Genomic DNA, 27,960 nt, shown 5'->3' on the forward strand with positions numbered 1-27,960 from the left:
ATGCTGGTAAAATCAACATAACTTTGTTGCAAGTGTGAAGACAACCTAAATATTATGTCAGTAACAATTAAATTAACTTATTTTACCAGTTCTTTTTCACTTATTTAGCAATGCAGGGCTTTGATCTATTATCTCTGGTGCTAATTTCTTATATGAACATAGTATTTTATTACAATTTGTTTTTATTTTAGGGTGGCTCTGCTGAAGTAGAATTGAAGAAAGGCGAGACTATACGTTTAACAACAGATAAGGCTACTGCTGAGAAATGTACTGATAAGGACTTATATGTAGACTATGACAATATCACCAAAGTCGTCAAACCAGGTAACAGGGTATATATTGATGATGGACTTATTTCTTTAATTGTTAAGCAAGTTGGTGCCAATAATTTATTATGTACTGTTGAAAATGGAGGTGCGCTCGGAAGCAAGAAAGGTGTTAATCTTCCTAATGTTCCTGTTGATCTTCCTGCTGTGTCTGAAAAAGATAAATCTGATCTCCGATTTGGAGTTGAACAGGGTGTTGATATGGTATTTGCTTCCTTCATTAGAACTGCTTCAGCCATTACAGAAATTCGTAATATTCTAGGTAAGAATTTATTCTTTTTTAGCTGTAGGTACAGTACAACTTCAGAGTTAGGGATTAAATTTATTTTAGAAAGTGCTGGTAGAAAGTAAATATACAATATACTTGTATATATAATATACAAGTTTTTCAAAGAAAATTACTTGCACAGATTTTACACTTTCAAGGGCAGGTTGAAAAATTTGAGCCTGGATAAGAAAAAACTTTTCTGGGTACATTGATTTATTTTTTCAACATAATCTTCATTGAGGTCTAAATACTTAGCCCACTCCTTAAGAGCACTTATGCCAGTTCATCAATTTATCCAACTCATTAAAATAACCATCTATAGCGGCAGTAAATTCATTACTGGTCAAAAATCTCTTTCCTCCAAGCCATGTTTTTATGTTAGGAAACAAGTGATAGTCGCAGGGAGCCAGATCAGGTGAATATGGGAGGTTTAGAGTAATTTGAACTGTAATTCATTGATTGTTGGCATTGCAATGATTGACGAGTGAGCTGGAGTATTGTGTTGATGGAAAATAACTTTTATTTTTTTTGCCAAATGCAGCCGCTTTTACTTAATTTCATTGAGAAATTTCATCATGTGAAATTGAGCTAACATTATGATCCAAGATGTTCCCTTTAAATTTTTTAATAGCAAATATGATGCATGCACTGTAGAGCCAAGGATTCTCACGTAGCAGGTGGTTGCTCCTATGCCAACATTTTCCTTCAATTAATTTGAATAGCTCTTCAGAAACACCTTTTCTAGATCTAATAAGATTTGATGGCATTAACTGTTGATACGGCTCTAAAGACAACCTGAAAATTGTTTTTTTTGTTCTAAAAAATAAAGGCCATATCTTTTGGCTGAAACCAATATTTAGAATTAAGTTTTGGGGAAGCTTTGATGTGTCAACTGTTGCCTTAATCAAAAGAAAATTAATCCCTGTTTCATCCCCCACTTACTTGCTATTATTCAGCCATATCAATTTGTTGTGGATGTAGCCTCTTTCGGGGTTACTCCTGCTAATCACTCCCTTATAAAGTCCACCTCCAGTCTCCTCTGTGCCTCTCTATCTTGAGCCCTCTGCCGCTTTGATTCTGGCAGTTCCTTTAATTTCTTTATCTCATTGATTTACAAGTCTTCCTCTTGGCTGTGCCAGATATCTTGGAAACTAGTCCAACACGAAAACCATCGCAATGGCCATCTTCTCTTCATGCAGTGTGCTCTGCTCACTGCCACTTTAAATATTTTATATACTCCAGCACATCTGTGTTATTTTTGTAATAGATTTATTACTGACTACTGTTTATCTAGTATAGTCAGTGCCAGCATACTTCTTTCCATTCCTTTTTGTGCTGATCTTAATTTTCTCTTTATTGCATTGCCTAGTGTCCATGTTTGACAGCTATAAGTAAGTAATGGCAGCACACTTTGATCTAATATTTGTTTGTTTAAAGTCACAGGCATTCTAGATTGAACACTGTGAGTTACTGTCCAAATTTCTCTATCCTAGTTTTATATGTCACAGGACTTCTGGAAGTAGTGAGTTATTCATATTGATAAGTTGTCCCAAGTAGATTTATTCTTCAACACTTTACAATCTGTTGTCCTCCACTGTAATTATTTCACGTGCTAACCACTGATTACACATTACTTTTGCTTTTAAAGAGTTAATCTGGAGGCCAACTTCTTCACAGACTGCAACGAGATCATTCATGAGCATTTACAGTTCTGTTAAATCATTAGCAACTAGTACAATGTCATCATCAAATCTTAATTTGTTAATTCTCTTTTTTGATCTCTACTTGCTTATCATTCCATTTAATTTTTTAAATCTCATTTCTAGGACTGCTGACTGTAAATTTGTTCAGGGATATTGAGCCACCTTGTTTCACCAGTCTTTCATTTTTAAAATTATAATACTTTCTCCATCATTAACGAGTGCTGATGAATCTTTGTAGATACTATTCAATATCTCAGTATTCCGTGTTTATTCCCAACATTAAAAAGCCTGTTATAAATGTTGAATGATTGATAGAGTCTAATGCCTTTTCAAAGTTGACCAATGGTAGGCAAAGAGGCAATAGTTCTCTTTTGTTCAAGTTATTACTTCACATAGTACATGGATGTGATCCGTATTGCTTAATCAGCTAAGAAAACCAGCTTACTCTTCCAGTAATCTACTTACTCGGTTATTAGTGACTTTAGTGAAGACCTTGTTTACAACTGGAAGAAGACCTTATTGGGCGATAATTTTTTGTGTCTTCGTTGTTACCTTTTTTGTATAGGAGAATTGTAAATGATTTTTTTTCCATTGGCTTGGAATTAATCCATCCTTAAGCCATTGGGTAAAAATTCAGGCTAGATAGATGTCTGTTTCATTCTCTGTCAGTTTTAATACATCTGTAATCAGTCTATCGTCCCCTACTGCTTTGTCCTTATTGATATCTTTTATTGCTATTCTAATGGGATGTCAAATAATTGCTGCCTTGGTTTTGTACCATGGTTAGGTTTAATTATTCTAAATCTTTTGTTTTGCTGATTCAATTATATAAATATAGTCTTTATTATTGTATATTGTGAATTAATTTTATTATAATATTTGAACTTGTAATAACATTATGTATACTAATATTGTATTAACACATGTTGAGTCATTGACATAAGACTGAACAACAAGAGCATAATAAGACCATAGTTAAAAATTCATTTAAAATGGAGTAACAAAAAAAAAGTGAGAAACTATCATTTGAAAATTAAATAACTCACTTAAATAACACAGAGTCTTAACTTTAATCTCACAGTGAAGGATTTCTGGCATTTTCAAATCTTTGTATTCGTTCTTGTACAGGCATTCATAGAATTATTTTATGTGATGTAGAATGTCCCTTTTGATTTTTAGCTTACTCATTCTCAGAGTAAACAGTTGTCTTTTCCCCAACAAAAGTCTCTGTTTAGACTTCCTTATTCTCGATAGCTGCCCTTACAAATTTTTCATTATAGTTCTTTTGATGTCCTCCTTAATTCTCTTTTTTATAATCTTACAAACTTCAGTGCATTCAGTAGCGTTTATTTGGTTCAGCCCTTTAATTTCATTAAAAGTTCTTTAGTGTTTTCAGATAATTTTCTTCTCTGACTCTGTTTGATGGTCCCAGCAATATCTTTTGCTGTTACCCTCTTCATATACTGCCTCAACGTCCTCATCTTCATAACTCAATGCTGGTAGTTATGCTTTTATTATCAGCAGTTGGTTAATTGAGTTCAAGCCCAGCCACACAAACTGATAGACCCTCTATTTTTTCATGAGAAATATACCATCTTCTTATTGATCAAAAATGCAATACCCTTTGTGTTTATATTAGAATCTCTTATATGGTAAAGCGTGTTACTAGACTGTAGCTGCAAGTAATTTTCATCTTGCTGTTTAACTTCACTCAGTCCAATAACTTCCCACTAAACATTTCACAATTCTTTTGGTTTCTTCAGTTTTGTTTTGTTGCTTAACGAGCAGCAGCTCTAAGCACAAATTCCTATTTCTTTTTTCTGTTGGCTGGTTTTTTCTGTGTGACCAACCCAGAGGTCATTGAATGTAGGTCTAATCCAGAAGATTTTACTTTTGTAACATATATCATGATTAACAATAACAAAGGTTTGAGCATAATCGCCACACTTGCTCAAAATTGATTGCCAATAAGGTTGGAATTCTAGTATATTTATAGGGGAGACAGGATATTATTAACCACGATTTAAAATGGAAGAATTAACAGGTTGGATGGTCAACTTACAGACTTTTTTGCCATCTTTTATAACAAGCAGTAGATAGTCCAGAAGAATTTTTGAATTTCCCACAGCTTGGAGAGGGAACCCCTCTTTGAGTAGAATCCTGAAATTTTACCACAATATGCTAGAAAAGAGTGGGTTTGATACATTTGCTTATTTTATGTTTTGAAATTCTGTAATGTTATCTATCCTTATAAATTCATATTTTCCCCAATCTAGTAAATTTTGCTTTGTTTTTATTTCATTTTAAGTGAAATGGTTGAAGTATACTTGCAGATTTTAGTTCATATAGTTTGTCAAATTCTGGATGCAGTAAATCCTTAACTCAATTTATTTTTAATGGTACCTTTCTGAATAATTGTAATTCATCAACTGATTACTACATTGTATATAAAGTTTATCTGGTATTTTTATTGACTACTCGCCATCACTTGTTCTCTTAGAATCTGTGGCTTTTTCACACAAATTTTTTTATTCATTGTTAATTTTCAGCTACTGCATTATTTCAACTTAAGATCATAGAAAAGTTTCTTACTGACTGTTACATAGCATGACACCCCCTGTTAGGTGACACCATATGAATTTGGCAAAGTAGGATTATTCCACGTGATGCCTGACAGTTCCTGGCCTTTTTTTCTGTTATTTCACATTCTCTCAAGCATACGATTGTTTGAATATGAGCACTACCAGATCAGTGAAATTTTACCAATAATTCACAGTATAATGGTAGATCCCTTCTGTCACCAGTACATCAGTTTGGTATACATGCCAGGAATCAGAGTGCAATATGTTCCAGTCATTAATGTTATTTTAATAACATTCAGCAGGGTTTGAATTAATCTGTCAGCAACTTTCACAATCCAACACTCACCATTTCACGATAAACACCACCAAAAATGACCATACCATTTTCCCAACGGCCTGTGCTGTTCAGTATATCAGCAAACACTTTTCTAATGAAATTATTCCAGTTGATTACTGTATTCAGACCCATATCCACAGAAATTCACAGTGACTCCGTTCAACACTTGATAGTAACCATATAAAAAAAGGTATGACAGTCATGAAGCTGAAGTTCAAATTTTTCAGTGATGTATGGACACACATTGACTCTTGTAACCAGTAGGTACGTTTATTGCCATGCCATACAATGCTGTCTGTTTTATGAAGGTGCTGTGTCCATTGTAGTTTCCATGTCCATTGTGACATGCCCTGCTTCCTGGTTGAATGCCACCCAGTGGCATCGTGTTCTTTAGATATAAAAATTCCAAACATTCATATTAAACATCTGTAGCAAAATTAAATGGTGTTTACAATAAAAACACAGAACTGACTCTTTAGGTAGCTTAGCAAAACTTTAAATACAGAGTTAAATTTATGTCATTGTGATAAGGAAACTTATTCTTATCTTTTCTATTGGAGACTTAATCAAATAGCATTCCTATATTGATAAAAAGAAATAAATTGGGTATTTATAAACAATCAGTGACACCATTATTTGATAAAAGTATTTTTAGTCTTTTTAATTGTGGACTTTATATATATAATAAGTAAATTTTTGTTTCCAGGTGAAGAGGGTAAAAAGATATTAATAATTGCCAAAATTGAAAATCAACAAGGTTTGAATAACATAGATGAAATTATTCATGCTGCTGATGGTATCATGATAGCCAGAGGGGACTTAGGAATTGAAATACCTCCTGAAAAAGTCTTTCTTTCACAGAAATCAATAATTGCTCGTTGTAATAAGGTATAGTTATGATTCTGTATTTTAAAATGTTTATATATTTTTTTAAGTTTACAGTATTTCATGTTTTTTTTCAATGTGCTTTATAAGTCCTCTTAAGGAAAATAAAGTTGAAAACAGAAGTCTAGGAAGGCAGCGTGGGAAAGTTTGATTATTTTATTTTCCATTTTCCATTGTAAGTCAAGTTTTTAAAAAAAAAAGTTATATTTACATTATTACTTACCAATCTGTATTTATAGCGTATAGATCTACAGTAATTCTATATAAGGAAAATAGATAATTAGATTTGGCATGATAATTTTGTAAATGAGCCCATTGGTAGTTTAATTTTGATTATAATTGGTTGTTTAGACTGAGAGATACAGACTTCAAGGGTCTTGTACTCAAAATTTTAATCAAAGTGTACAAATATTTTTCACATATATTAATGGCTGTTAGCTAGTTTGTGATAGTGTTTGGTTTTAATCAAACCCTTGTAAGTGGGGACGAAAAATAGTCTGAGTGTGATAACTCTCTCATGTGACAAAAAGAGTTGTGATAACTTTACTGGTGAAGTCAGAAAAGTTATACAAATCTGCTGGGTTTGCAATTATATTTGTTTTATTTTTTCATACTAATCTAAATAAATTTAAACTGTACTTAACGTGTATATTATTTATCATAAATTATTCATACATTTTTCTCATATTTGGTTTATTTCCATTTATACATTCATTATGTTTTTACTACATTAACAATCAACATTATTGCAAAAAGAAATTAATTAATGGATTTCAGAGTGTAGTAAAACGTTTTTGTAGAAGAAACATTTTAAACAATACAGTTAATTTTTAAGACTACTTTCTTTATAAAGAAAGATAACTTGCCCAAATTTATATTCATTCATCAGGTGTGAAATTTGAAATTTATTGACCAAGGCTAGATAATTCCTCTGTTCTTAGCAGTTAATTTGTGACTAGTTTAGTAGCTGAGTCAGCTGATGTTCTTAAGCTCCTAAATATGATGAAAGGCAAGTAGGGTACTGGTTAAGATATGACCAGGACACTGGAAAGAATGATGAAATGCAGGTATAAAATCTAATAATGAGATTGGAAACAAGGATGTGAATATTGAAGGTGAATAAGTGAGTGACTTGTGGAAATATTGATATTTAGATATGGAGCCAGATTTAGCAGCTTACAATTTAGTCAATTTGCATCTAAACTGTCTTTATCTAGTTTTCAGTATCCTTTCATAAAAATTTAATTTTATGCTCTTATCTTATAATTTTCTGTCATAAGTGTTTAATTCTGAGTAAAAAATATATGTTCCTTATTTTAATTTTTCATTTTTTATGTTTTACACATAAAATTACTAATATTGTATGCAATATATTGATAAGATTATAAATTGTTGAAAGTACAAAAACAATATAAAATAGAATATTTTACAATTGTTTTTAAAATTTAATTTTTTTTTTGTCATTTTTTGAGCCAGTTAAGTGATAAAATAAATTGTATAATACAGTATTAATTTTTTCAGGTTGGAAAACCATCAATTTGTGCAACCCAGATGCTTGAATCAATGGTGAAGAAACCAAGAGCAACTCGAGCTGAATCATCAGATGTTGCCAATGCAATATTGGATGGTGCCGATTGTGTTATGTTGTCAGGTGAAACAGCCAAAGGAGAATATCCTTTGGAATGTGTTAAAACAATGGCAGATATATGTAAAGAAGCTGAAGCTGCTGTTTGGCATAAACAACTTTTTATTGACCTTACCAGTAATGTAAGTACTTGATATTTTTATCTGAAAATTAATATTCTCTAAATTAATATTAAATCAATAATATATTTGTACATTTTACTTTATATAATTTTCAATTTTCAAGGACAATATTTATATAGGACAGAAATATTCTGAAACACAGACCTGAACAGAATCATTGGTAGAACCACTCCCTCTAAATCATACTGACACTCAGATGTACACCTTGAACATTTTTACAGGATCCTCATGGCCCTTGCCTTATCAGCTTTTCTTCCCACTACACACTGAGCTGCTGAATCTTTTACGCTATACACATACACTACACCAAGAACAATACATAAATTACAACATATATCCTTACACAACATCTTGCACTATTTCTGCTTACATTCTTACACTTGCATTCGGTGGAGTTACACCTTATGAAATGCAACCGTAACCGAGGTGGAAACTATTGTGCCGATGGGTGGATTACTCTATATAGTGAGTCTTCTGGGTGAACCCAATTATATATAACTCTAGTCTCCATACACATGGGCTCTACAGAGTGGTCTTGTATTTCCCACGTATTTAAATTAGTAAATCCACAGAAAAATATTATGATTGTTGATGGTCCATCTAAAAAAACTACCAATATTAGTCTAGTGAAAAGACCTCGCTCAGGTTTGTCTGACTAGGATACATTACAAAAAAAAAATGGTAATAAGCCCACCTATAATTTACAAGCACTAGATTTGTAGTTCTTCAGAGTAAATTTGTAGTTCTTCCTAATAAATAAGGTAGTAACAGGTTCAAGTGGTTCTTCCAAGAAGTTTTAGTGACGAGCTGAGTCTATCGCTCTTACATCTAACTAAATGGGTGATATAAGTATAAGTGCAGTATGCCACAAAACTTTGAATACTAGGTGAGGAGTAATTTTTTGCTAGGATCTTCTAGAGATGGATGATAGTGAAATTACTGAAGAGCTTTATCTCCAAGGTGTTACAGATGTGAAGAGAATAATGAAAAATAAGAATGAAATGAAATTGCCTACTCCTTTCCTTAGTTGTAATGTTCAACCAATTCATGCCACCAGAGTATGTTAAAGTAGGTTACGTGAGTACAACCATTCATTCCTAACCCATTGCAATGTTTCCAGTATCAAAGGTATGACAATACTACAGTTTCGTGCTTGAACACTGCAATATGTGCTAGATGTGCAAAAGAAGGTCACAAAGACACTGTAAAAGTATCTTTGTGACCTTCTAAGTAGTAAATAACTCCTAAACCTGCTCCTTCTAACCCTGCTAAGTCCTAACCCTGCTGTTTTGGGCACTACAGCAAGCCAAGCCCCTGGAAATGCAGGTTATAAACAGTGTGGATCCTCAGTGAATTAAAGCAGCTTGTTTCAGATTCTGTCTGATCAAGTTGCCTTACTCACAGCAATTATTTCAGAGCTAAGTATAAATACAGGCAAGAAGAAGGGTATTACATGGTATTACGTGGTAAGTCTGACAGTGATTTACCAAAAACCATTTTAATCACTACATTGGCAAATAAATTTCTTGCTGCACCACCTATGCAGCAGACTACAAAGATCGCTCTAAAGGGATCTCTCAAAAAATTGTCACCGGGTAGGTCCAGCATCCCTGGCTTCCAAATCCTCACCACCATCTTGAGGTCTTTCTGAGGAATGGCGGTAGATGAAGCGCCAGAAGAAACTTAGCACTTCCTTAATTGGCACAATTCAAAATGAATATTTTCAACTTCCAAATTTCGACATCAGTAAGGAGCAGAACTTAGATTTTTGCTTATTAAACGATGGATTGTGCAAGTTTGTTGTATCATTTTCAGTAGGTACATCTTTGTGCATCTTCTGGGCCCCTGCGCCGCTTTCCTCTCCTCACTCAGAAAATTATGGAAGGAGAGCAATGAGGAGAGCGAGAAGTTGCCTTGGACTTAGAATAAAATTAAAGATGGACTTAATTATTTAAATGTAAATTTATTCACTGAATTGTACTAAGTTGAAAGACTAAAATTAAGTAATGTAATTAGAACAGCGACAATTATATAATTAATAATTAAATAATTTGTCAGTATTATTATATAATTTTGTTATAAAGTCTAAAAGAGGTTAAGAATAACCAGATTAAAGATTAAAGAATTTACATAAGCTTATATGTAGTATTTATGTAACTTGATGTATTATGTAATATTAATAACCATAGTAGAAATAACTTGCACAATTCTAAATCAAAAATATGTATATAATATATAAGTATATAATTATATATGTATGTATATAGAATTATTAATTTATGGCATATGTTTTATATAGTCAGCCTATGTATTAAAATTGTCTATATATATATATATATATATATATATATATAATGTTTAATAATTGTAAATAAATATTACATATTTAATAAGTAATACTCTGTATGCATGGGTGCGTTTAAAAAAGTTTGTTAAGTGCAGAAGAGCAAGCACATGACAAAGGCTGGGCTTCTTCTGGTCATGCACTGGACCGAGTAGCGACAGGTGTAATTTCTCTCACCAACCAACGCATACACACACTTAAATTACCAGTTAAATTGTACTTTCTAGAATTTGATTAATTTGAATGTAAAGCAGAATAAATTAAATAAAATTAATATTATTCTAACTATTGGAAAGTAGAAAAGTTAATCTGAGGTTAAGGGACATGCCACGCGGTCCCCTAACACACAAGCTTTAAAAATATTTTAAAATTAACTTATAATATTAAAACTAATCTACTACTAAACACTGTTCATTTCACTTCATAAAAGGATAAAGCGTCCTGATGTCGCTATTGATCTTGGAAGTGAGAGCAGGCATTAGTAGCTTTTGTAGTACACAGCACTGAATCATTTGTTGTGTGGCATTGCATCGCAGGTTTAAACTAGGGTCTAACATGCAAACTCTGCCGGGGATAGTCCATTTATATTGAAATATTTGATTTTACTGTAGTGTGTTTCAGCTATTTATGTCATTTGCTGTATAGCAGATGATAAATTATATGTATTTTTTTGAGATTAATTAATGTAATAGATATATCTTTGTGTTTTTATTTCACTTTTAGCTTATGTTACAGGCTTTTTCCTTCTAAGATGTATTTGTACATTGCTAGGTTTTAGTTTTTAGTTTTCAATAGTTTTGTTAATTTTTAACAATTATTTATTTACAACAAATATATTGTGTCCGGGCCATAACGTGAAAGCAATTTTTTCCCAGAAAAAACCATCCAAGCTGGCCATTCACCTTTATAACAATTTTGTGGTAGATTATTATATTTGTATCTAAAAGGAGAGTAAATTTATTACTAACAATTACTTTTGGATCAGCTATGTTAAATATTTGCTTTTTTCATACATGTTCTCTTTAGAAAAGCCCTTACTTGGAATTGTTTTATAAAGTTGAAGTACCAGTTTGGAATTGCAAACCGTTTGACTAAGTGAAGAATTTTTTATTGGATAATGTAAAAATTTGATAATCTATTTGCTGTTATAGTTCCATCATTTTCAGTTTTTATTTTTTTTTTTGTAACAAACTTTTAAGTTTGATATGAACATTTTTGCTTATTTAACAGTAGCTCAGTTTTTGTGTGCAATAATACTTTCTTTTATCTGTAGAAATATTAAAATGGGCATTGGTAAGCCACATTTATACAATTTTTCCTACAAGTCTGGTATGAGCTGTTCTTGAAAATCACTGTTTTTGAGAGAACTTATTACTCATTTTAGATCGCTTACAATCATTATAGTTTTTATATCCTTAACATAATTCATGTATTAATTAGCTTATTTTTTTATATAGAATTTGTGTTAGATACGTATTAATTTTATAAATACGCAAACGTTTTTTTATTCATTTTAACTACAGGTTACAGTTCCAATTGATGCTACCCATGCTGTTGCTATTTCTTCAGTAGAAGCTTCAATTAAATGTATGGCAGCAGCAATTATAGTTCTTACAACAAGCGGTGTTTCAGCACAATTATTATCAAAATATCGACCACGTTGTCCAATTCTTGCTATCACTCGTCAACAGCAAGTTGCTCGTCAACTTCATCTCTACCGAGGAATATTTCCTCTTGTTTATGAAGGTAATCAAAATGTGTTAATTTATTTGTTTGTTTTATGTAAGTTTGTTGTAACTTGATCTAAATGAATAAAAATAAAATGGTCATACTTACTTTAAGAAGTGGACTATTGATTTTTTTTATAAGAATTTAATAACAATGATTTCTATAAATAATTTCAGTATTATCAGGACAGTTTATCAAACCATATTATCAATATGGTTATATTAACCATATTATAAATCATTTTGAATGAGAAGACATATTTATTTATTAATGTAGTTTTAGAAAAACTGACCACTAAAATTTACCCAACAATATGCTGAAATTGCAATTTTACCAAATAATATCTTGAACATATGAAATAAATGTTGAATTTATTTAACAATTTTTTTAACAGGACAACTTATTTGTTGTTGGTAAATACTTTATTGTAATTATTTATCAAGAGAACCTTACAGCAAATAATTACCATTTCCTTTCTGGTTTCTTTCATTTTTAACTTGTCATTTGTTGTTGCATTTCAAAAATGGTTTCATTGTCATGTTAATATGCTGTTTAGAGTTTCATTCCATGCACTGAATCATTCAGACTCACCGCCTTGAATCATTAACAACATTCAATTAATTAAAAAAATTATTTTTTTTACATAATTAATTTCTGTTATATTTTACAGATTCCCCATTAAGTGATTGGCTGAAGGATGTAGATGCAAGAGTGCAGTTTGGTTTGAAGTTTGGAAAAGCACGCAACTTTGTAAAGCAAGGTGATCCTGTTGTCGTTGTTACTGGATGGAAACAAGGATCTGGTTTCACCAACACTATGCGCATTGTGTACGTACCTGAACTGTTTCTTTAATTGTGGCTGAGTTCATGGCTCAAATTATTACTTCATTTAATTATATTTTTTGGTTTTTTTTTATTAAAAAAAATTTTTTTGGGAATTATAAACTATTATTATATTTTTGTTAGCCAAATTGTTTTTTTTTCTTTTTATTAATCTTGATTTTTATTTTAATATTAAAAAAAAAATTGTTTTAAAAATTTGTAATTGAATTTAAAACAAATAATTTCTTAAATTTATAATATTACTTAAATGAATAATAAAATATTAACAGCAACTAATTATATTGGTAATCTGTAGTTTTTTTTACATAAAAAAAAATCAGTGAATTAATATCATTGCTTAAAAGCTGTAGTGCTAAAGTATTTAAATTTCTGAAATTATATTTATTATAATTTTGTTTTTTTTCATTAGTCAAACGTTTTATGCTGTTTTTCCTTCATAATCTTTACTAAGCTTGTTTGTTACATCTGTTTCTTCAAATATTCCATATTCTTGTTTTTTGTCTTGCCTATTGTGTACACATTTTATTTTCTTTGAATGCTACTCTTTAATCAGATTCAGAAAGTGCTAGCCTGCTGCCTGATGCCTTACTTGCTTGTTGCATTTTTTCTTTCATTTTACTGCTTAATTATACAGTTCTTAAAAGTTTTTTCTTTAATAAAGTAGAGTACGTTTATTCAAAGTAATTACTGTATGTAATTGCTTGATCTTGTAATAATTGTTTGATCTTGATATGAAATTCAATTTATTTCTTTTTACCTACTGTTTTCCATTTTTTAATATTTATCTTTATATTCTATCTTTATATCAAATTTTATTATGTTGTTTACTATGTGACTAATTTTATTTTAAGAAATGAGTCTGCTGGTGTGACACATATACAATTTCAATCAAAAAAATATGAATATATTATCAAAAAAATTTGAATACCTCTTATTCTTCTTCGATTTTTGTTTTGTTCTCTGTTTACTTTAAATTACCTGTTTATACCCTATTTCACAGACAAACTCCTCTTGAATATCACATTTTATTTTTCTTGATAATCGGCTATTATTCTGTTCCATTTTGAGATTCATCTGACAGTTCTAACTTGTTACCCTTAAAAATGTTTTAAATATCTACCATTATGTAGTTTGATTGTGATAAATACATTGTACATTATTAAGAAACTTATTTTTGAAATAAGTTGGCATATTTATTTTTGCTACTTTTTTGATGTTTCTTCTCAAGAGTTTTGTTTTGTGATGACTCTTTTAGTGGACCATACTCATCTAGACAATTAACACACATCCATGTAATTAAAATATTACACGTTTTTATAATCATTGAGATAGATTAAATGACTTGTGTTTTTTAAATTATGTTTATTAAAATATATTGATTCATTTTATTGTTAATTTTTAAGCCTATTACGGCCCACCAATTTGTCAACTGTTCATGGATGGGATGGGTTCTGCTTCCTATGTGGAGCCTTAAAGTTAATTTTTTGTATCGTGTTCAGGTTCTGTGGTCAGAAGAACTGCAGTTCTTACTACCCACTTATTTTCTATTTATAAAAATAAAATTATTGTAATCTCCATTTTAGGTTCTATGGCTGTAGGTCAGACTTCACTGGTACATACAAAAATACATTCTTGATGGATCACAAACACTCTCCCTCAAGGGAATGCTTATGATAATATAGTAAAAATGAGAAGCCTCCATTCTGACAGTTGTCTAATCAACTGCCACCTTTTTTTATATACAAATGTATATCCATTTTGAAAAACCAATAATATTCTGGTCATGCCAAATGTCTTTTTTTAAATTTATTTTTATAAATATTTTTTCCTTTGCTTGATAACATACTGATTAAATTAAATTTAGATATTTATAGTTAAATACTATGATATTTAATTTTAATGAAATGTTTTAACCACATGTTTAGCCATTGTGTTTACTAGCTATTGTTATAAACAATGACAATGCAAGTTAACATATTCTAAATAATCATTTAGAAGTATATAGATTTAGATTGACAAGTTTTACAAAAAGGGGCCAGCACACTATACAACTTTAACAAGACAGCTTATTTGTTGTTGGTAAATAATACATACTTTAATGTAATTAATTATCAAGAAAGCCTTACAACAAATAATTACCAAAACATGAATTTATTGTTTTCCAATAAAATATTAATTTTTTTTTAAAGTTCTTAAAAGCCTGATTGAAATTTATCCTTTGCAGCCTTTTTAATTCTAATTAAGATATCTTCTAGTTGTAAACTTCATTTAAGAAATACTTTTAAATATGAACTTTATAAAGTTGCATTAATTCTGTAGCATACAATTTTAGTTAATGTGAACTTACCATTGTGTCTCACACAGCTGAGGACACCTCTTTTAATGTTACTAATATCAAATTTTACTCATCAAGGTTGAGAAAACATGTAATGCATAGATCCAATTAATTTCTTTGGGGTATTGAAGATGTTGGCACTGGTAATACTAGTTTACCATGTTAGGACATCGTAATTAGCAAGAAATAGATCACTCACTATTGTTGTGCTCATCTCGTGTTAGCATTCTCATTTCCACATTTGTAAAAAGCATTTTTCAGTGTTCATCATTAGCAGTATTTTCCTTATTGATGAATTATCAGCTAAGACCTAAACTACAGATTAGAACATCAGTTGAACATTATTTTTATAATTGACAGTGTTTACTATTATAAAATATAATTAAACAAGGTGCTGAATTTAGTTTCAGGAAAGACCTGTTAGAATGGCTACACAAAGTAGAAGTATTCCATTCTCAACAGATATGAACGATACAAATTAGTGTTATTAAATATGCTCTGTGAAGAGTACAGTTAAAAAAAATTGGAGGATTTCGGTTACACTACACAAACATTGCTACCTTACACCCCGAACTCTAATTCATTGAGCTTATTTGGGCAAAAATGAAATGTAAAGTTGTAGAAGAGCATGTATCACATCAGCAAGCATAATAATAAAACACCTGAAAAAAAATTTCTGAACTGCCAGCTGATTGAAGTACTGCTGCTATCATGCAAATCAAAAGGCTTAAAATAGCTAACAATGATAGTGAAAGCAGTGACAACAGCGCCGATTGATCTGTCATTATACAGTGGCAATACAGATGACATGAATGGGATAGAGCTACAAAATTAAAAAACATCTTTATCCTTTCTTTCCTGATACTCCTTTTTGCTAAATAAAGAAAGGAAAGTATTAAAACTTAAAAATAATTAAAAAAATTAAAGGCAAATAAAAATATTTAAAAAACTGTCTTTTTTGTCTTCAGTCAATTTGACTGGTTTGATGCAGCTCTCCAAGATTCTCTATCTAGTGCTAGTCGTTTGATTTCAGTATACCCCCTACATCCTACATCCCTAACAATTTGTTTTACATATTCCAAACGTTGCCTACATGCTCAATTTTTTCCTTCTACCTGTCCCTCCTATATTAAAGTGAGTATTCCAGGATGCCTTAATGTGTGACTATAAGTCTGTCTCTTCTTTTAACTGTATTTTTTCAAATGCTTCTTCATCAGTTTGCCACAACACCTCCTCTTCATTTGTCACTTTATCCACCCATCTGATTTTTAACATTCTCCTATAGCACCACATTTCAAAAGCTTCTAATCTTTTCTTCTCAAGTACTCCGATCACCTAAGTTTCACTTCCATATAAAGCTTCGCTCCAAACATATACTTTCAAAAATCTTTTCCTGACGTTTAAATTAATTTTTGTTGTAAACAAATTATATTTCTGACTGAAGCCTCGTTTCACCTGTGCTATTCGGCATTTTATATTGGTCTTGCTTCGTCCATCTTTAATAATTCTACTTTCCAAATAATAAAATTCTTCTATCTCCATAATCTTTTCTCTTCCACTTTCAGAGTGAGGTCAATATCTACACCTTCCCATACGGCAGCTCCATCGCAGAGTTCTCCACACATCCATTCTCATCTTAACAGTGAATATATCAGCTACCCAGGGCTCGATGCCAAAACACCTATCTTGGCGATGTAAACCCCCAGACAGACCCCTAGCTGCCTAGGTTTCTATTCTATCTATACATCTATAAGAGCATCAGACCCCCCTCAGCCATCCTTCGCAGGGCTAAGAATCTAAGGAAGCCAGCATCTATGTTTCACTCCTTTTCAGTTTTACATTTAACTTGCAGATCAAAACCAGAATTGATCTTTGCAAGCTGTCTAGCTACTTTGGTATGTTCAGCTTCATACTTGGTGCAGACTTATTATATAAGATATGGTAAACATCATCTGTGGCCTTATACTCTGAACACAAGCCTGAATTAATCAAACCAAATCTGGCCAACCTATCTCAAAAAGCACCATACCTAAAAAGAAACTATGTAATATGCCGATTGAGGATAATCCACCTAACTACCTGCATACTTCTATCAGGAAAAATACCACGTGTGAAACAATAGCCATTGGACGATTCACCTGACCTGCCATAAATGGAAACCTTTGCTGTCTTATTTGTTTTACATGTCCAGGGGTAAGTTGGCTTACCTTCTTAGCATCATAATGTAATTGGCACTCAGTTAACAAGGATATCAGTAGGCTTAATACCAGAAATAAGGGCTGCCTCTTGAGAGACAGTCCTATAGGTATCACACATAATAATTGGAGACACTGGGCTATCAAAAAAATATTCCTATAACATTTGCATTGCCTTCAGTGAGTCCAGACAGCTGCAGTATACAGCTGTCTTATAGACAGCTGTATACTGCATTATAGCTTCGCGCGCACCCTTATATAGAACACACGTGGTTCTGAAATTAAGCCACCTAATTGGAGTGGACTGTTCTCTGAACACCAAAGAAAGCAGAATAAGTCTTTTTGGCAGCGTATTGAATGTGCTTCTTGAATTGAAAATTCTCATCAAGGAATAACACCTAGACACTTCTGCAGGTGGACATACCTAATTCAGTGATCGCCATTGGTACATGAGGTTGTAATGTAACAGCTAGTCTGCCCTTGAACATCATCATAGTTGTTTTCTCTGGACTAAACACCATCTATGTTGCAAACTCAATACCTAGAGTATCTTGGAAGCAAACACATTAGCCATACAGCATACATCAGTATATATCTGTTTCTCCTTATATCTCCGTGATGGACCAGCAATCCATCTGCATGTTAACTTAGCTTTCTAACTTTGTTCCGAATAATATGCAGTCTTGGTTGAATACTACCTCTGTTAGGTTTAAATATTTTATTATTCATTGATTCATTCAGATAAGAAAAAGTCTTTATTTTGTTTATAGTATAAATTATTTTTATTATACATGATACAGTCCATAATGTTGCATTTCAACAGAATAACAAACAAGTTTAATTGTGAATAAATGAGCAGTAATATAATTAAATTGTTAATATTTATTTATGTTTAGTTGAAATGGTATTTACATTCATTCGTGATATAATATTAATAGTATTCATATAAATGTACAATAAATTAATTAAAAGCTTATGTAGTATTTTGAATAATAATAATCAGCATATTGCTTAAATAAATAATACAATTGAATATTTTAACCTATAATAGTTTGAAATTACATTAACATTAAACTTAAATAATAAATAAATCTAGGGACCCTAATCCTCAAGATCAATAAATTATTGCTGGTATCTTATTGCACTAATATATAAATCAATACATAATCATATAATGTTTAATATAGACATGAAATCATAATTAAATTAACACAAATATGTAAATTAGGTTATAAATATTAATACAATATTTATGAGCACATTAACAGTCATATTATAAGAATATAAATCAGATGACATACTAGAACAGTAGTATGAAAATAATTAAATCTATAAAAAATATTATTTAAATCATTCATTCGAGATTGGTAATAGGCATAATTTATGCACAGGTCTTCTTAATGGGCCATTAAGTATGCAAATCAACAACCCTTACTAGGTTGTCAGAGCCCGAGTAAATCTGGGTGACAATTCCATGTATCCAATGCATGGGTGAAGAATTTTCATTGGTAATTAATAGTAAATCTCCACCACGAAGATTGCAGGTTGGAAAACTCCATTTATTGTGTTGCTGTAAATAGTCCTTAGACCATCGTCTACAGATAGATTGTATAAATATTTGGAGTAATTGCCAATGGTCTAAGCGAGTAATTTTAATTTTTTGAAAATTGGGTTCAAGCAAGGAAGTGAGTGGACATGCTATGAGAAAGTGTCCTGTTGATAGAGGTTCTGGATCTCTACGATCTGTTGGGAATTGTGACAGGCTTCAATTTGTGTTAAAATTGTATATAATTCCTTAAAATCAAGAATTGTTTGTCCAGTTACATGACGCGTATGAAATTTAACACTTTTGATTGCGCATTCCCATAAACCACCAAAATTGGGTGAAGAGGGAGGAATAAATAACTAGGTTATACCTCGTGCAGTTGTGAATGCTTGAATGTCTGATTTTAGTTTTACTGAATTTAAAATTTGATACAAATTATATAACGTATATTTTTAGCACAACAGAAATTGAAACCGTTGAGACTTGAAATTGAAAAGACTTGAGTGGAAATACCCCTACATGATAGATCTTTTAAATGTTGCAATAAAACTGTGAAGTCAGATCAGAAATTAATTCTAAATGAATAGCTTTAGTACCATAGCTTTAATACCTTTGCTCGCCATGATGGATCATAATTGGACCTCTGTAGTCTACTGTGCATGTAGAAAATGGTTTGGAAGGAATAACTCTGGAAGACAGTAACTTACCAAGCTGTTGTACCTGGCTTTTTGCATTATATTGAAAGCATATAATACATTTACAAATGATAGAAGAAATAATTCTCTTACCATTTATAATTCAATATTTCTGACCTAAAGAATGATGGGTTAGTTGAACCATCAATGCAAAATACACAAAAGCTCAGCATTAATAATCAGTTTTGTAATATTTGTATTTGGCTGTAAAATAGAGGATATTTAACATGGTAATGTAATACAGAGTGTTGTAATTTATCTCCTTCAGGAAGTAAGCCTAAATTGTCTGGAAATGGATCAAGTGATATAAGTTTGCTTTTAAGATTATTTATTTGGTTACTAAAATGCATATGTTGCCATTGTTGAAAGTTAAAAAAGTTAAGAGTATGATTTAATTCCTTTGTAGTTAAGAAACCAACAATTTGTTCCATTTTAATTGATTTAGCATTATGAAAAAATCTAAAACAGAAACTAAATGTGCAAATTAAAGTGTGTAGTGACAAAATTTGTTTTGTTGTTATGATGTTAAAAAAATGATGTTATTTTTGCATTTTTCTATTAAACATTCAGAATTCATATTACAGTTATTAAAAGTAATATCTTTTGGCCAATGGAAAGAAGATTGTGAAAGCCATTGAAGACTATGCCACTAAAGTGGCATGTGAAGTAATTTACTTTGTGTACAACTTCTAGACAATACTTCTACTGGCTTATCAGAGAATTTGACATAATGCCAATTAGCATTTGAAGTATTTTTCTGAATCTTAGAAATTCTATTGCTAACAAATACTTTCCAATTAGATGGTTGTCCATGAATCCAGTATAATACTATTGTAGAATCTTTATATATGAAATGCACTCTTAAGTGCATTTCATCAAAATGTATGTTTAACTACCTTTAATAACAAACGACTAAGTAGTAAACAACCCAACCACAAAGTTCAAGTCTTGCTAATTTTGATTTAGAAGAAGCCGTATGGTTGGTGTACACAACCTGCTTAGTGAATCTAAGCATTATGGAAAATAGGTCTTGTGTTGAACTATAGGTCCAACTAATGAAATATCATTAAGGGATAGGCCACATTAGTGGTTTCAGCTGAACCTATAGACAACTCGAATTTTAGTTGTTAGACTAGAAGGCTTTAATTTGAATACTGGATGGTAGGGTAAATAGCTCACATTCAATTTGTTAATTAAAAAATCATTGGAATTGAGTAATGACATGTGACCTAATTCTAAATATTCTTGAATGAAAGCGGAGTAGTCCATTTTAAGGTTGGCATTGTTGATTAGTTTTCTTTTTAAAGATAAGAATCTATTTTTAGCATTAATAAAAGAATCACCTAGTTGAATGTTATTATTGTTGCATAATGACGCGTAATGACACAACAAAATTGCCTTGATTATTTCGAGCAATTTTTGATTGAAAATGTTTTTCTCATGTAGAGGTTTCATTAATTGAAGCATCAGTATTAATTTCTTCAATTTTTCAGAAATTCTTGAGTATAGTTTAGTGATTTTTATGAGTGTTACAAGTGAAGAAAATATGCGATAGTATTGTTGCCCCAAACGTTATTAGGAAGGTAATAAGTATATATCCTAATTTAGTTTCTTGAATAGGATATCTGGAGTTTCAAAGAAAATTCCGAGGCAAGATAAGACTGAAATAGAATTGAGCTCCAATCAGTATATCAATGTTATTTGCTATGTTGAACTTGGGATCTACTAGAAATATATTACGAGGAAGATTAAGGTTAGAAATGTCAAATGTGGTTGATGGAAGGCTGATATATCAGATATATAACAGCACATTGTGCTTTGAATGAAAACTTATATTGAGAGTGTAATGTAACACTGTGTTTGGATTATGATAATTAGTTATTTATGCCTGAAATAAGGAGATCATTTTTAATAAATTTGCAAATATATGTGCAAAAATTTGCCTGGCTACCAGAATCTAATAAGATTCTACATGAATGGTGATAACCATATATATCATTGGTGTGGCTGTTGATAAAAGTATATTTTCATTTGACTGATTATTAAATGAACATTAGGTATTACATTCAGGCTATATAAATTAAAATGATTAATTTTGTCCGTATGAACAAGTGTATTATGTTTTTATAGTAAAAATCATACATACATTTTTTGAGTAACACTCATTAATAGAATGGCCTTTATTTAAACAAATAAAACAATTATTATACTTCAAAAAGTCTCTGCCTTCATTGATGGACAAATTTAAAAATTCTTTACATTGTTGTAAATGATGGTTTGAATTGCAAAGTAAACATGCTTAGGCTATGGATGCTTAGTATCCACTATGCTTAGTATCTATGGATTCTCTTTTTGTAGAATCTGACCTTAAAATGTACTCACCATTATGAAATGCAATTATGTATTTATCAAATTGTGTTTTTAGTAATTCTAGAGCAATAGTATAATTTTCATTTGTTATTGGCAGATTTTTAATGAAATCTAAGGCTTCATCCTTCAAAGAGAAATGTAAATAGTGTGTAATTTTTGAATATTAGATAAATCATCTCTATTATGTACTAAATCAATAGGTATATTAAAATAGTGCTGCCTATCTTAACACATTACCTCTAAATAAAGGTATATTAATGGGTTGTAGTTGTGTTTGTTTGAATGTTGTATTTGAACTAAATTCTTGATTAGAAATTTTTTAGTATTATTTATTAAATGTTGCAATTTGAACTCTATAGTGCACAAGTCTTCTTCATCAACTTGTATAATATCCAAAGCTAGAACTTTGCAACAAACAATTCCAATTCAGTTTTTTATTGAATGGTGTCTTATTTGCTTCACAATCCAAGAAGATTCCTTATTTTAATTTGTAAGGTGGGAATATCACTGTGTGAAGGATCATAATTGTGAGTAATTGTGGCAATCCTAGTTATAGCAGTTTTTACAAATCCCCTTTGTCTAATTAATTGTTCCCTATTCATAATAATAGTAATAAATTAACAATGCGAATTATTAACAAAAAAAATATGAAATGAATCAAATGTTATTATATAAATGATGAGACAAGGTAAATTAAATGCAATAATAAATTAAAAAAGATATTACACAAATGATGTTGAAGATCAAATTGCTGCGAGCCCTTTTATTGCAGTAATTTGTAGAACATTAAGATTTTTGAAATTTTTAGATTATATCCACGATTTTGGAAGATCAAGATGATTATTCTTCAAAACTTCATATTTTATCTGTATTTCTGGAAGACCAAAAATGATTCTTCAAAGTTGCAAATTATATCTGGTCCAGAGGACCAAAAATGTCGAATATGTTGCCGCCTTGGCTCAATACATCTATTGGGTTTAATTATTCTAAATATTTTATTATTCGCTGGTTCATTCAAATAAATAAATCCTTTATTTTGGTTTTAATATAAATTATTTTAATTTTAATCTTTGAACTTGTAATTCATATATATAATAACATTATTGTATTAATTATACATTCATAACAAACTCATGATGAGTCTTTGAAGGATGGAAAAAATAGGAAGGATGACTAATAATAGAGCATTAGACAAATTCATTTAATAAGAGTAAAAAAAGTGAGAATTTATAAAGAGTAAAAGAAAGAGTGAAAATTTATAGTAAGAAAAAAGTGAAAATTTTTATTTTTACAAATAGAAAAGGAGAAAATGAAACCTGCCTTAACACTTTGATGAGCAGTACACGGGCTAGGTCATATCAGCTTAATAGTTGTATATAATTATATATGCAAACCACTGATTTATTATTTCGTTATACAATGTAAAAAAATAATTGTCGCATTTAATACTTATTAAATTTTTTTGGTTTTAAAATTTTTAGAACGTCATTCACTCCCATTGAAGGGCAGTTATTTTCTGTATGATCTAAACGTACTTGAAATTAGTCAAAACAGTTTAGCTGTTGTTTGTTATATTCATATGAGATGTTTTTCATATATTTTGGAAAAAATGCAGATACATGTAATTTACAGATAAGTAAAGCACTTATAAAGTCTCTTCTATAAGGGTCTCTCAAATATAAACCTGAATATGTTTATATAACTGTATTGATATTAGATAAACTTACAAATAAATTACCTTATTTTTCTACATAGTTTCGTTCAACAGAAATACATTTTTTCCTCCGGATAGGTACGTTGCTTCCTGATCCTGCTCAGAAAATCAAAATTGCTGCCCAACAACCAATTGCATACATAATGCTTAACTGCAACATTGACTTCAAATCTCTTTCCCCTTCTAAAGTTTCTTTTAGCAAACTAAATATGTGGAAATCACATATGACAAGGCTTAACTGTATGATAGGTGTTCGAGGAGCCCAATGAATTTTAGCAAATTTATCATGAGTGAGCTATTGCATGTGGCCTTGGATTTTCATGGAGAAGGAGTACGTTGCAAATCAGTTGCTGGCATCATTTGTTGCGATAAGCAGCCCTGACATCAACCAATAACTGGCAGTAGTGTGCCGCATTTACTGTTTTTCCTTCTGCAGGAAATAAATCAGCAGCACAGCTTTTCGAGTCCCAAAACACAGATGGCGGACTTTTGTTCTGATAACTACAGCTGAGAGGCATTTCTTGGCCTTGATTAGTGCCCACTTTTCCACCGCACCGTACTTATTTCCTTGCTTTCTGGGGTGTAGTGGTGGACGTTCATTTTCTCACAAGTCATAATACTGTCCAAAAGTGACTCTCAGTCTTCCTCAGACTGATTCAGAAGTCTAAAGCAAATGTCTTTCTGGACTTTTCTCTGTGCCTCAGTAAAAAGTGACATGGAACCCTCCTCACCAACAGTTTGCTATATCCAAGATTGTCTGACAACATTGTATGCACATTTCCAACATTTATGCCCACCTCTGATCCAGTTTCAGCAGCAGTCATCTTTCACAAAGACACAGGCAGACTGAATGTTATTATCATTGATGTTGGTCCTTGGACAATGTTCGTGACTTTAGTTCTCTAGTGCATCACGGCCACTTCAACATTTTTTGCCAGATCAAACACTTTATAGTTTTTGACAGGATGCATTTTCAAATTGTGCCTGGACTTCATTGGTGAGAAATCAGATTATAATTTTATTGCATAACGGATGATGTTACCTCCTGTTCAGACTTCTGCTAATGATGCAGGAACATGATTTACAGGCTGGCTGGCTGGCTGGTAACACTTAGGCTGTTCTGACTGCATAGCTGTTTTCTCCACGTTTTGTTTGAGACAGATTAACTGTGCGTGCATTCTCTTGTGACCATGTTGTTGTGTCAGACCATTGTTTTATAACCTCGCTTACCTTTTTTGTTTTGTAAAAGTAAATTCTGTGGAAATTGAGTGAATATCTATGCCTGAAGATACTAGTGTCAAATTATTGGTATGCACAACTGCGGTAACTCATACCAATCAATAGCATCTAAGCTTAATGTGATGATAACAGTGAGATGTTTTAATTAAGCCAGCACCATCAATGAAGCACTGCAAGGTAGCAGACTGCACAAAACCTCACCTCCTCAGGGTCAAAAGCTTTTAAGTTTGAGTCATAAAAACCGAAATGCAAGTTGAAGTGATTTTCTGTTATGAAGGAAGATGGCAGACCTTAATATTTGTGTGTCTACAATGACTTAGTAGGTATAAACTCTTTCTAAGCAATGCAAATGATCTGACTTGAATGACCTAACTAAAAAGTAATGCAAAATTTGGTCTAAGGCTCAACTTGGCTGGAGGCGTGTTGTCTTCTCAGATGAAAGCCAATAGATATATAATAGAAATCTGATTGTGTCGTTTCAAAGTAGTACTGTAATTTTAATTTTTGATGGAATAAGAAAGAGAAGATATTTTGAAAACACTTAAAAATATTTTTGAGTATATACTTGATAAAAAAAAGGAAAAACTACAATCTTAACTTTGTGTCTGGCAAAACGTTTATAAAGATAAAATTATTCTTTTATGTTATGCAGAGAAAAAATATAATGAAATTACAGTGACGTAAGATTTTTGTGTCCCCTTATTAACATCAGTTGGCTATTTATTGTTTGTCCTGAACACTATAATTTTTAAAATATTGATGCGCTTCTCTTGACTTTGTAATGAAATGTACAAATGTTTCAAGAAAAATACAACCTGAATTTGGATAATGTATTTTTGAATTCACAACATTCTCAAATTACAAAATTATTCAGGTAATTTCACAATAGTTATTAAATGGTTTCATTAGACAGTTATAACTACTTTTCATGACGTTTGAAATATCATTTTAATGTTACTTTAAGTTTGTCAAAGATATTAAGGTTGTTTGGAAAAACTACACACTTAAATAAACCCAAAAAGAGAAAAAAGAATCTGACATATGATCTTTGAAATATTGATGATCACAAGTCTTTTGAGATCAAGCAATGGCTGGTAAATTCGTGCAACATGGCTGTTGGTTTATTTGTAATTTATTGTCATCTTACTAAAATCAACATTCTCATTTGTTTTCTTTTACAATTGTAATTTAATAAATTGTTAACATTAGTTGCTTTACATTTATAATTTTACATGTATAATGATAGTTTATAAGAAGTGTGAAAATTTTCACCTCTCCTTAATAGGTATTTTTGAATTTTCGTGGACTTATTACTAAAATTTATGTGATCGGTCCTCAGTCCCATTATTTACAACAAAAGATCAAATCAAGCAATATTCAAAATTTTTCTTGGTTTGATATTTCAGTTTAAAAATAAAACTAATGTGGTTAGTATGCAATATTAACTTTTTTGTGTTCCTGATAGCATTAGCTGTAATGTTAGTTCAGTCTATGAAGATAATTTTCAAATAAATTTTTTGGGTAAACACCTTAAATGATTTATCATATTAATAACTTAATATTATTATGCAGTTAACATTAATGTTAACTGCATAACATGTTGCAGTTAACAGCATAAGTTGGTGGCTTGCACTCTTTCGATTTTTTACACTCACAATTTCAGAAAATCCTAATGTCTAACTTTTTTGATAACTAAAGACAGAACATAGTTTGTGAAACTTTCAAAATAAGTAACTTGCAAAATAAGTATTTATACTTGTTTATATTTGGAAAGTGGGTGTTACTAATATAACAAAAAGGAATTGATACTAGATAATAACGAGGATATTACATACAGCCAACCATGAGTACAGAGTTTTTATTTGAGAAGTATAGTATATAAAATTTACCCCATGCTTAATTATCTTTTTTAATTCTAATTTTAATTTTAAAGGATTGTGTCCTTTTTAAAACACCCTATTAGTTCGTTTTTAAATTATTGAATTATTGTCAAGAAAGATTTCTATTATTTATAAATAGTTTGTTATTTATAAAGTATAATTTTTTTATTAAACTACTCTGATTTTTATAAAAGTACTTTAAAAAAAACTGTATAATTCAAAGAGTTTCTAATATTGTCATTAAATGAAGAGTTAACAGAAGTTGGGGGTTTTCATAAAGTTTTATTCTACTTATTGTGCACTTTATATCCTAGATTAAAAGATAATGTTTAACAATTTTCTGTTTTATCTTGTCCTAATCATTAATTTTTTTATATTTTAGTAAAACCAATTATAATTTTTTTTTTTTCATATATAATTATTTATGTATTTGTTACAGATGTGCTGCATAAATGAGTTAAAGAAGATATTACCACAAAATTAGATTATGCGCATCGTTGCAGTATTACTTTATATCTTCTATTCGTCTTTATTTTATTCTATTCATTCAAGTACTAATGGTTTATTATTATGGACATATTAATTTTTAAGTATCAATATTTATCACATTTCATTTAATGAGCTTCTGTGCAGAAGGGTACTAATGTTAATCCATGATTTTTCTTTTGTTATTAAACAGAATTTTTTTCCTAATAAACAAAATGTTTCTTGATTACATGTTTTTAACACAATTTTCTTTTATTATTCTTTGTTTATTTATTTTAATTATTATTTTGTATATATATAATAAAAATGACCTTTATATTATTTACTTTATTTATTACTATTTTTTAATAGCCCGTGATGTTTCGTTAAATGATTTTGCTCAAATGAAATAATTAAAAAGCACGTTGATTAAATTTCAGTAGTTTTAGTTTGCATGTCATTGAAAAATGAGAGTGTGTTGTAAGAAATGTGATTTTTTTTTTTTTATAAATATAAAATTTAGTACGTTATGTATGATACATAAAACATTTTTGTTTTTAATTTACTATGTTATTATTTCTTATAAGAAATATTAATTTCCCTTTTTCACCAATGAATATACTTATTTTATGTATTCATCTGTTTGTAATTTGATTTTTAACAAACTAAATTTGATAAATAATTAATAACATTCTTAAAAATATAGATAAATCAATTATTAAAAAGAAATAACAACTGG

The 27,960-nt window shown here is 30.5% G+C and overlaps 1 protein-coding gene across 1 annotated transcript; it reads left to right on the forward strand.

Annotated features, from left to right (window-relative positions):
- On the forward strand, positions 1-27,756 carry LOC142330407 (pyruvate kinase-like). Its single transcript, XM_075375633.1, has 7 exons — positions 1-6; positions 192-588; positions 5,923-6,104; positions 7,623-7,868; positions 11,736-11,958; positions 12,611-12,767; positions 27,196-27,756. Exons 1-7 carry the CDS (start codon positions 1-3, stop codon positions 27,206-27,208), a joined length of 1,224 nt encoding a protein of 407 aa, XP_075231748.1. The 3' UTR covers positions 27,209-27,756.
- Positions 27,757-27,960: the final 204 nt, after the last annotated feature.

Source organism: Lycorma delicatula, chromosome 9 (assembly GCF_047948215.1).
Source record: "Lycorma delicatula isolate Av1 chromosome 9, ASM4794821v1, whole genome shotgun sequence".
Lineage (NCBI taxonomy): Eukaryota > Metazoa > Arthropoda > Insecta > Hemiptera > Fulgoridae > Lycorma > Lycorma delicatula.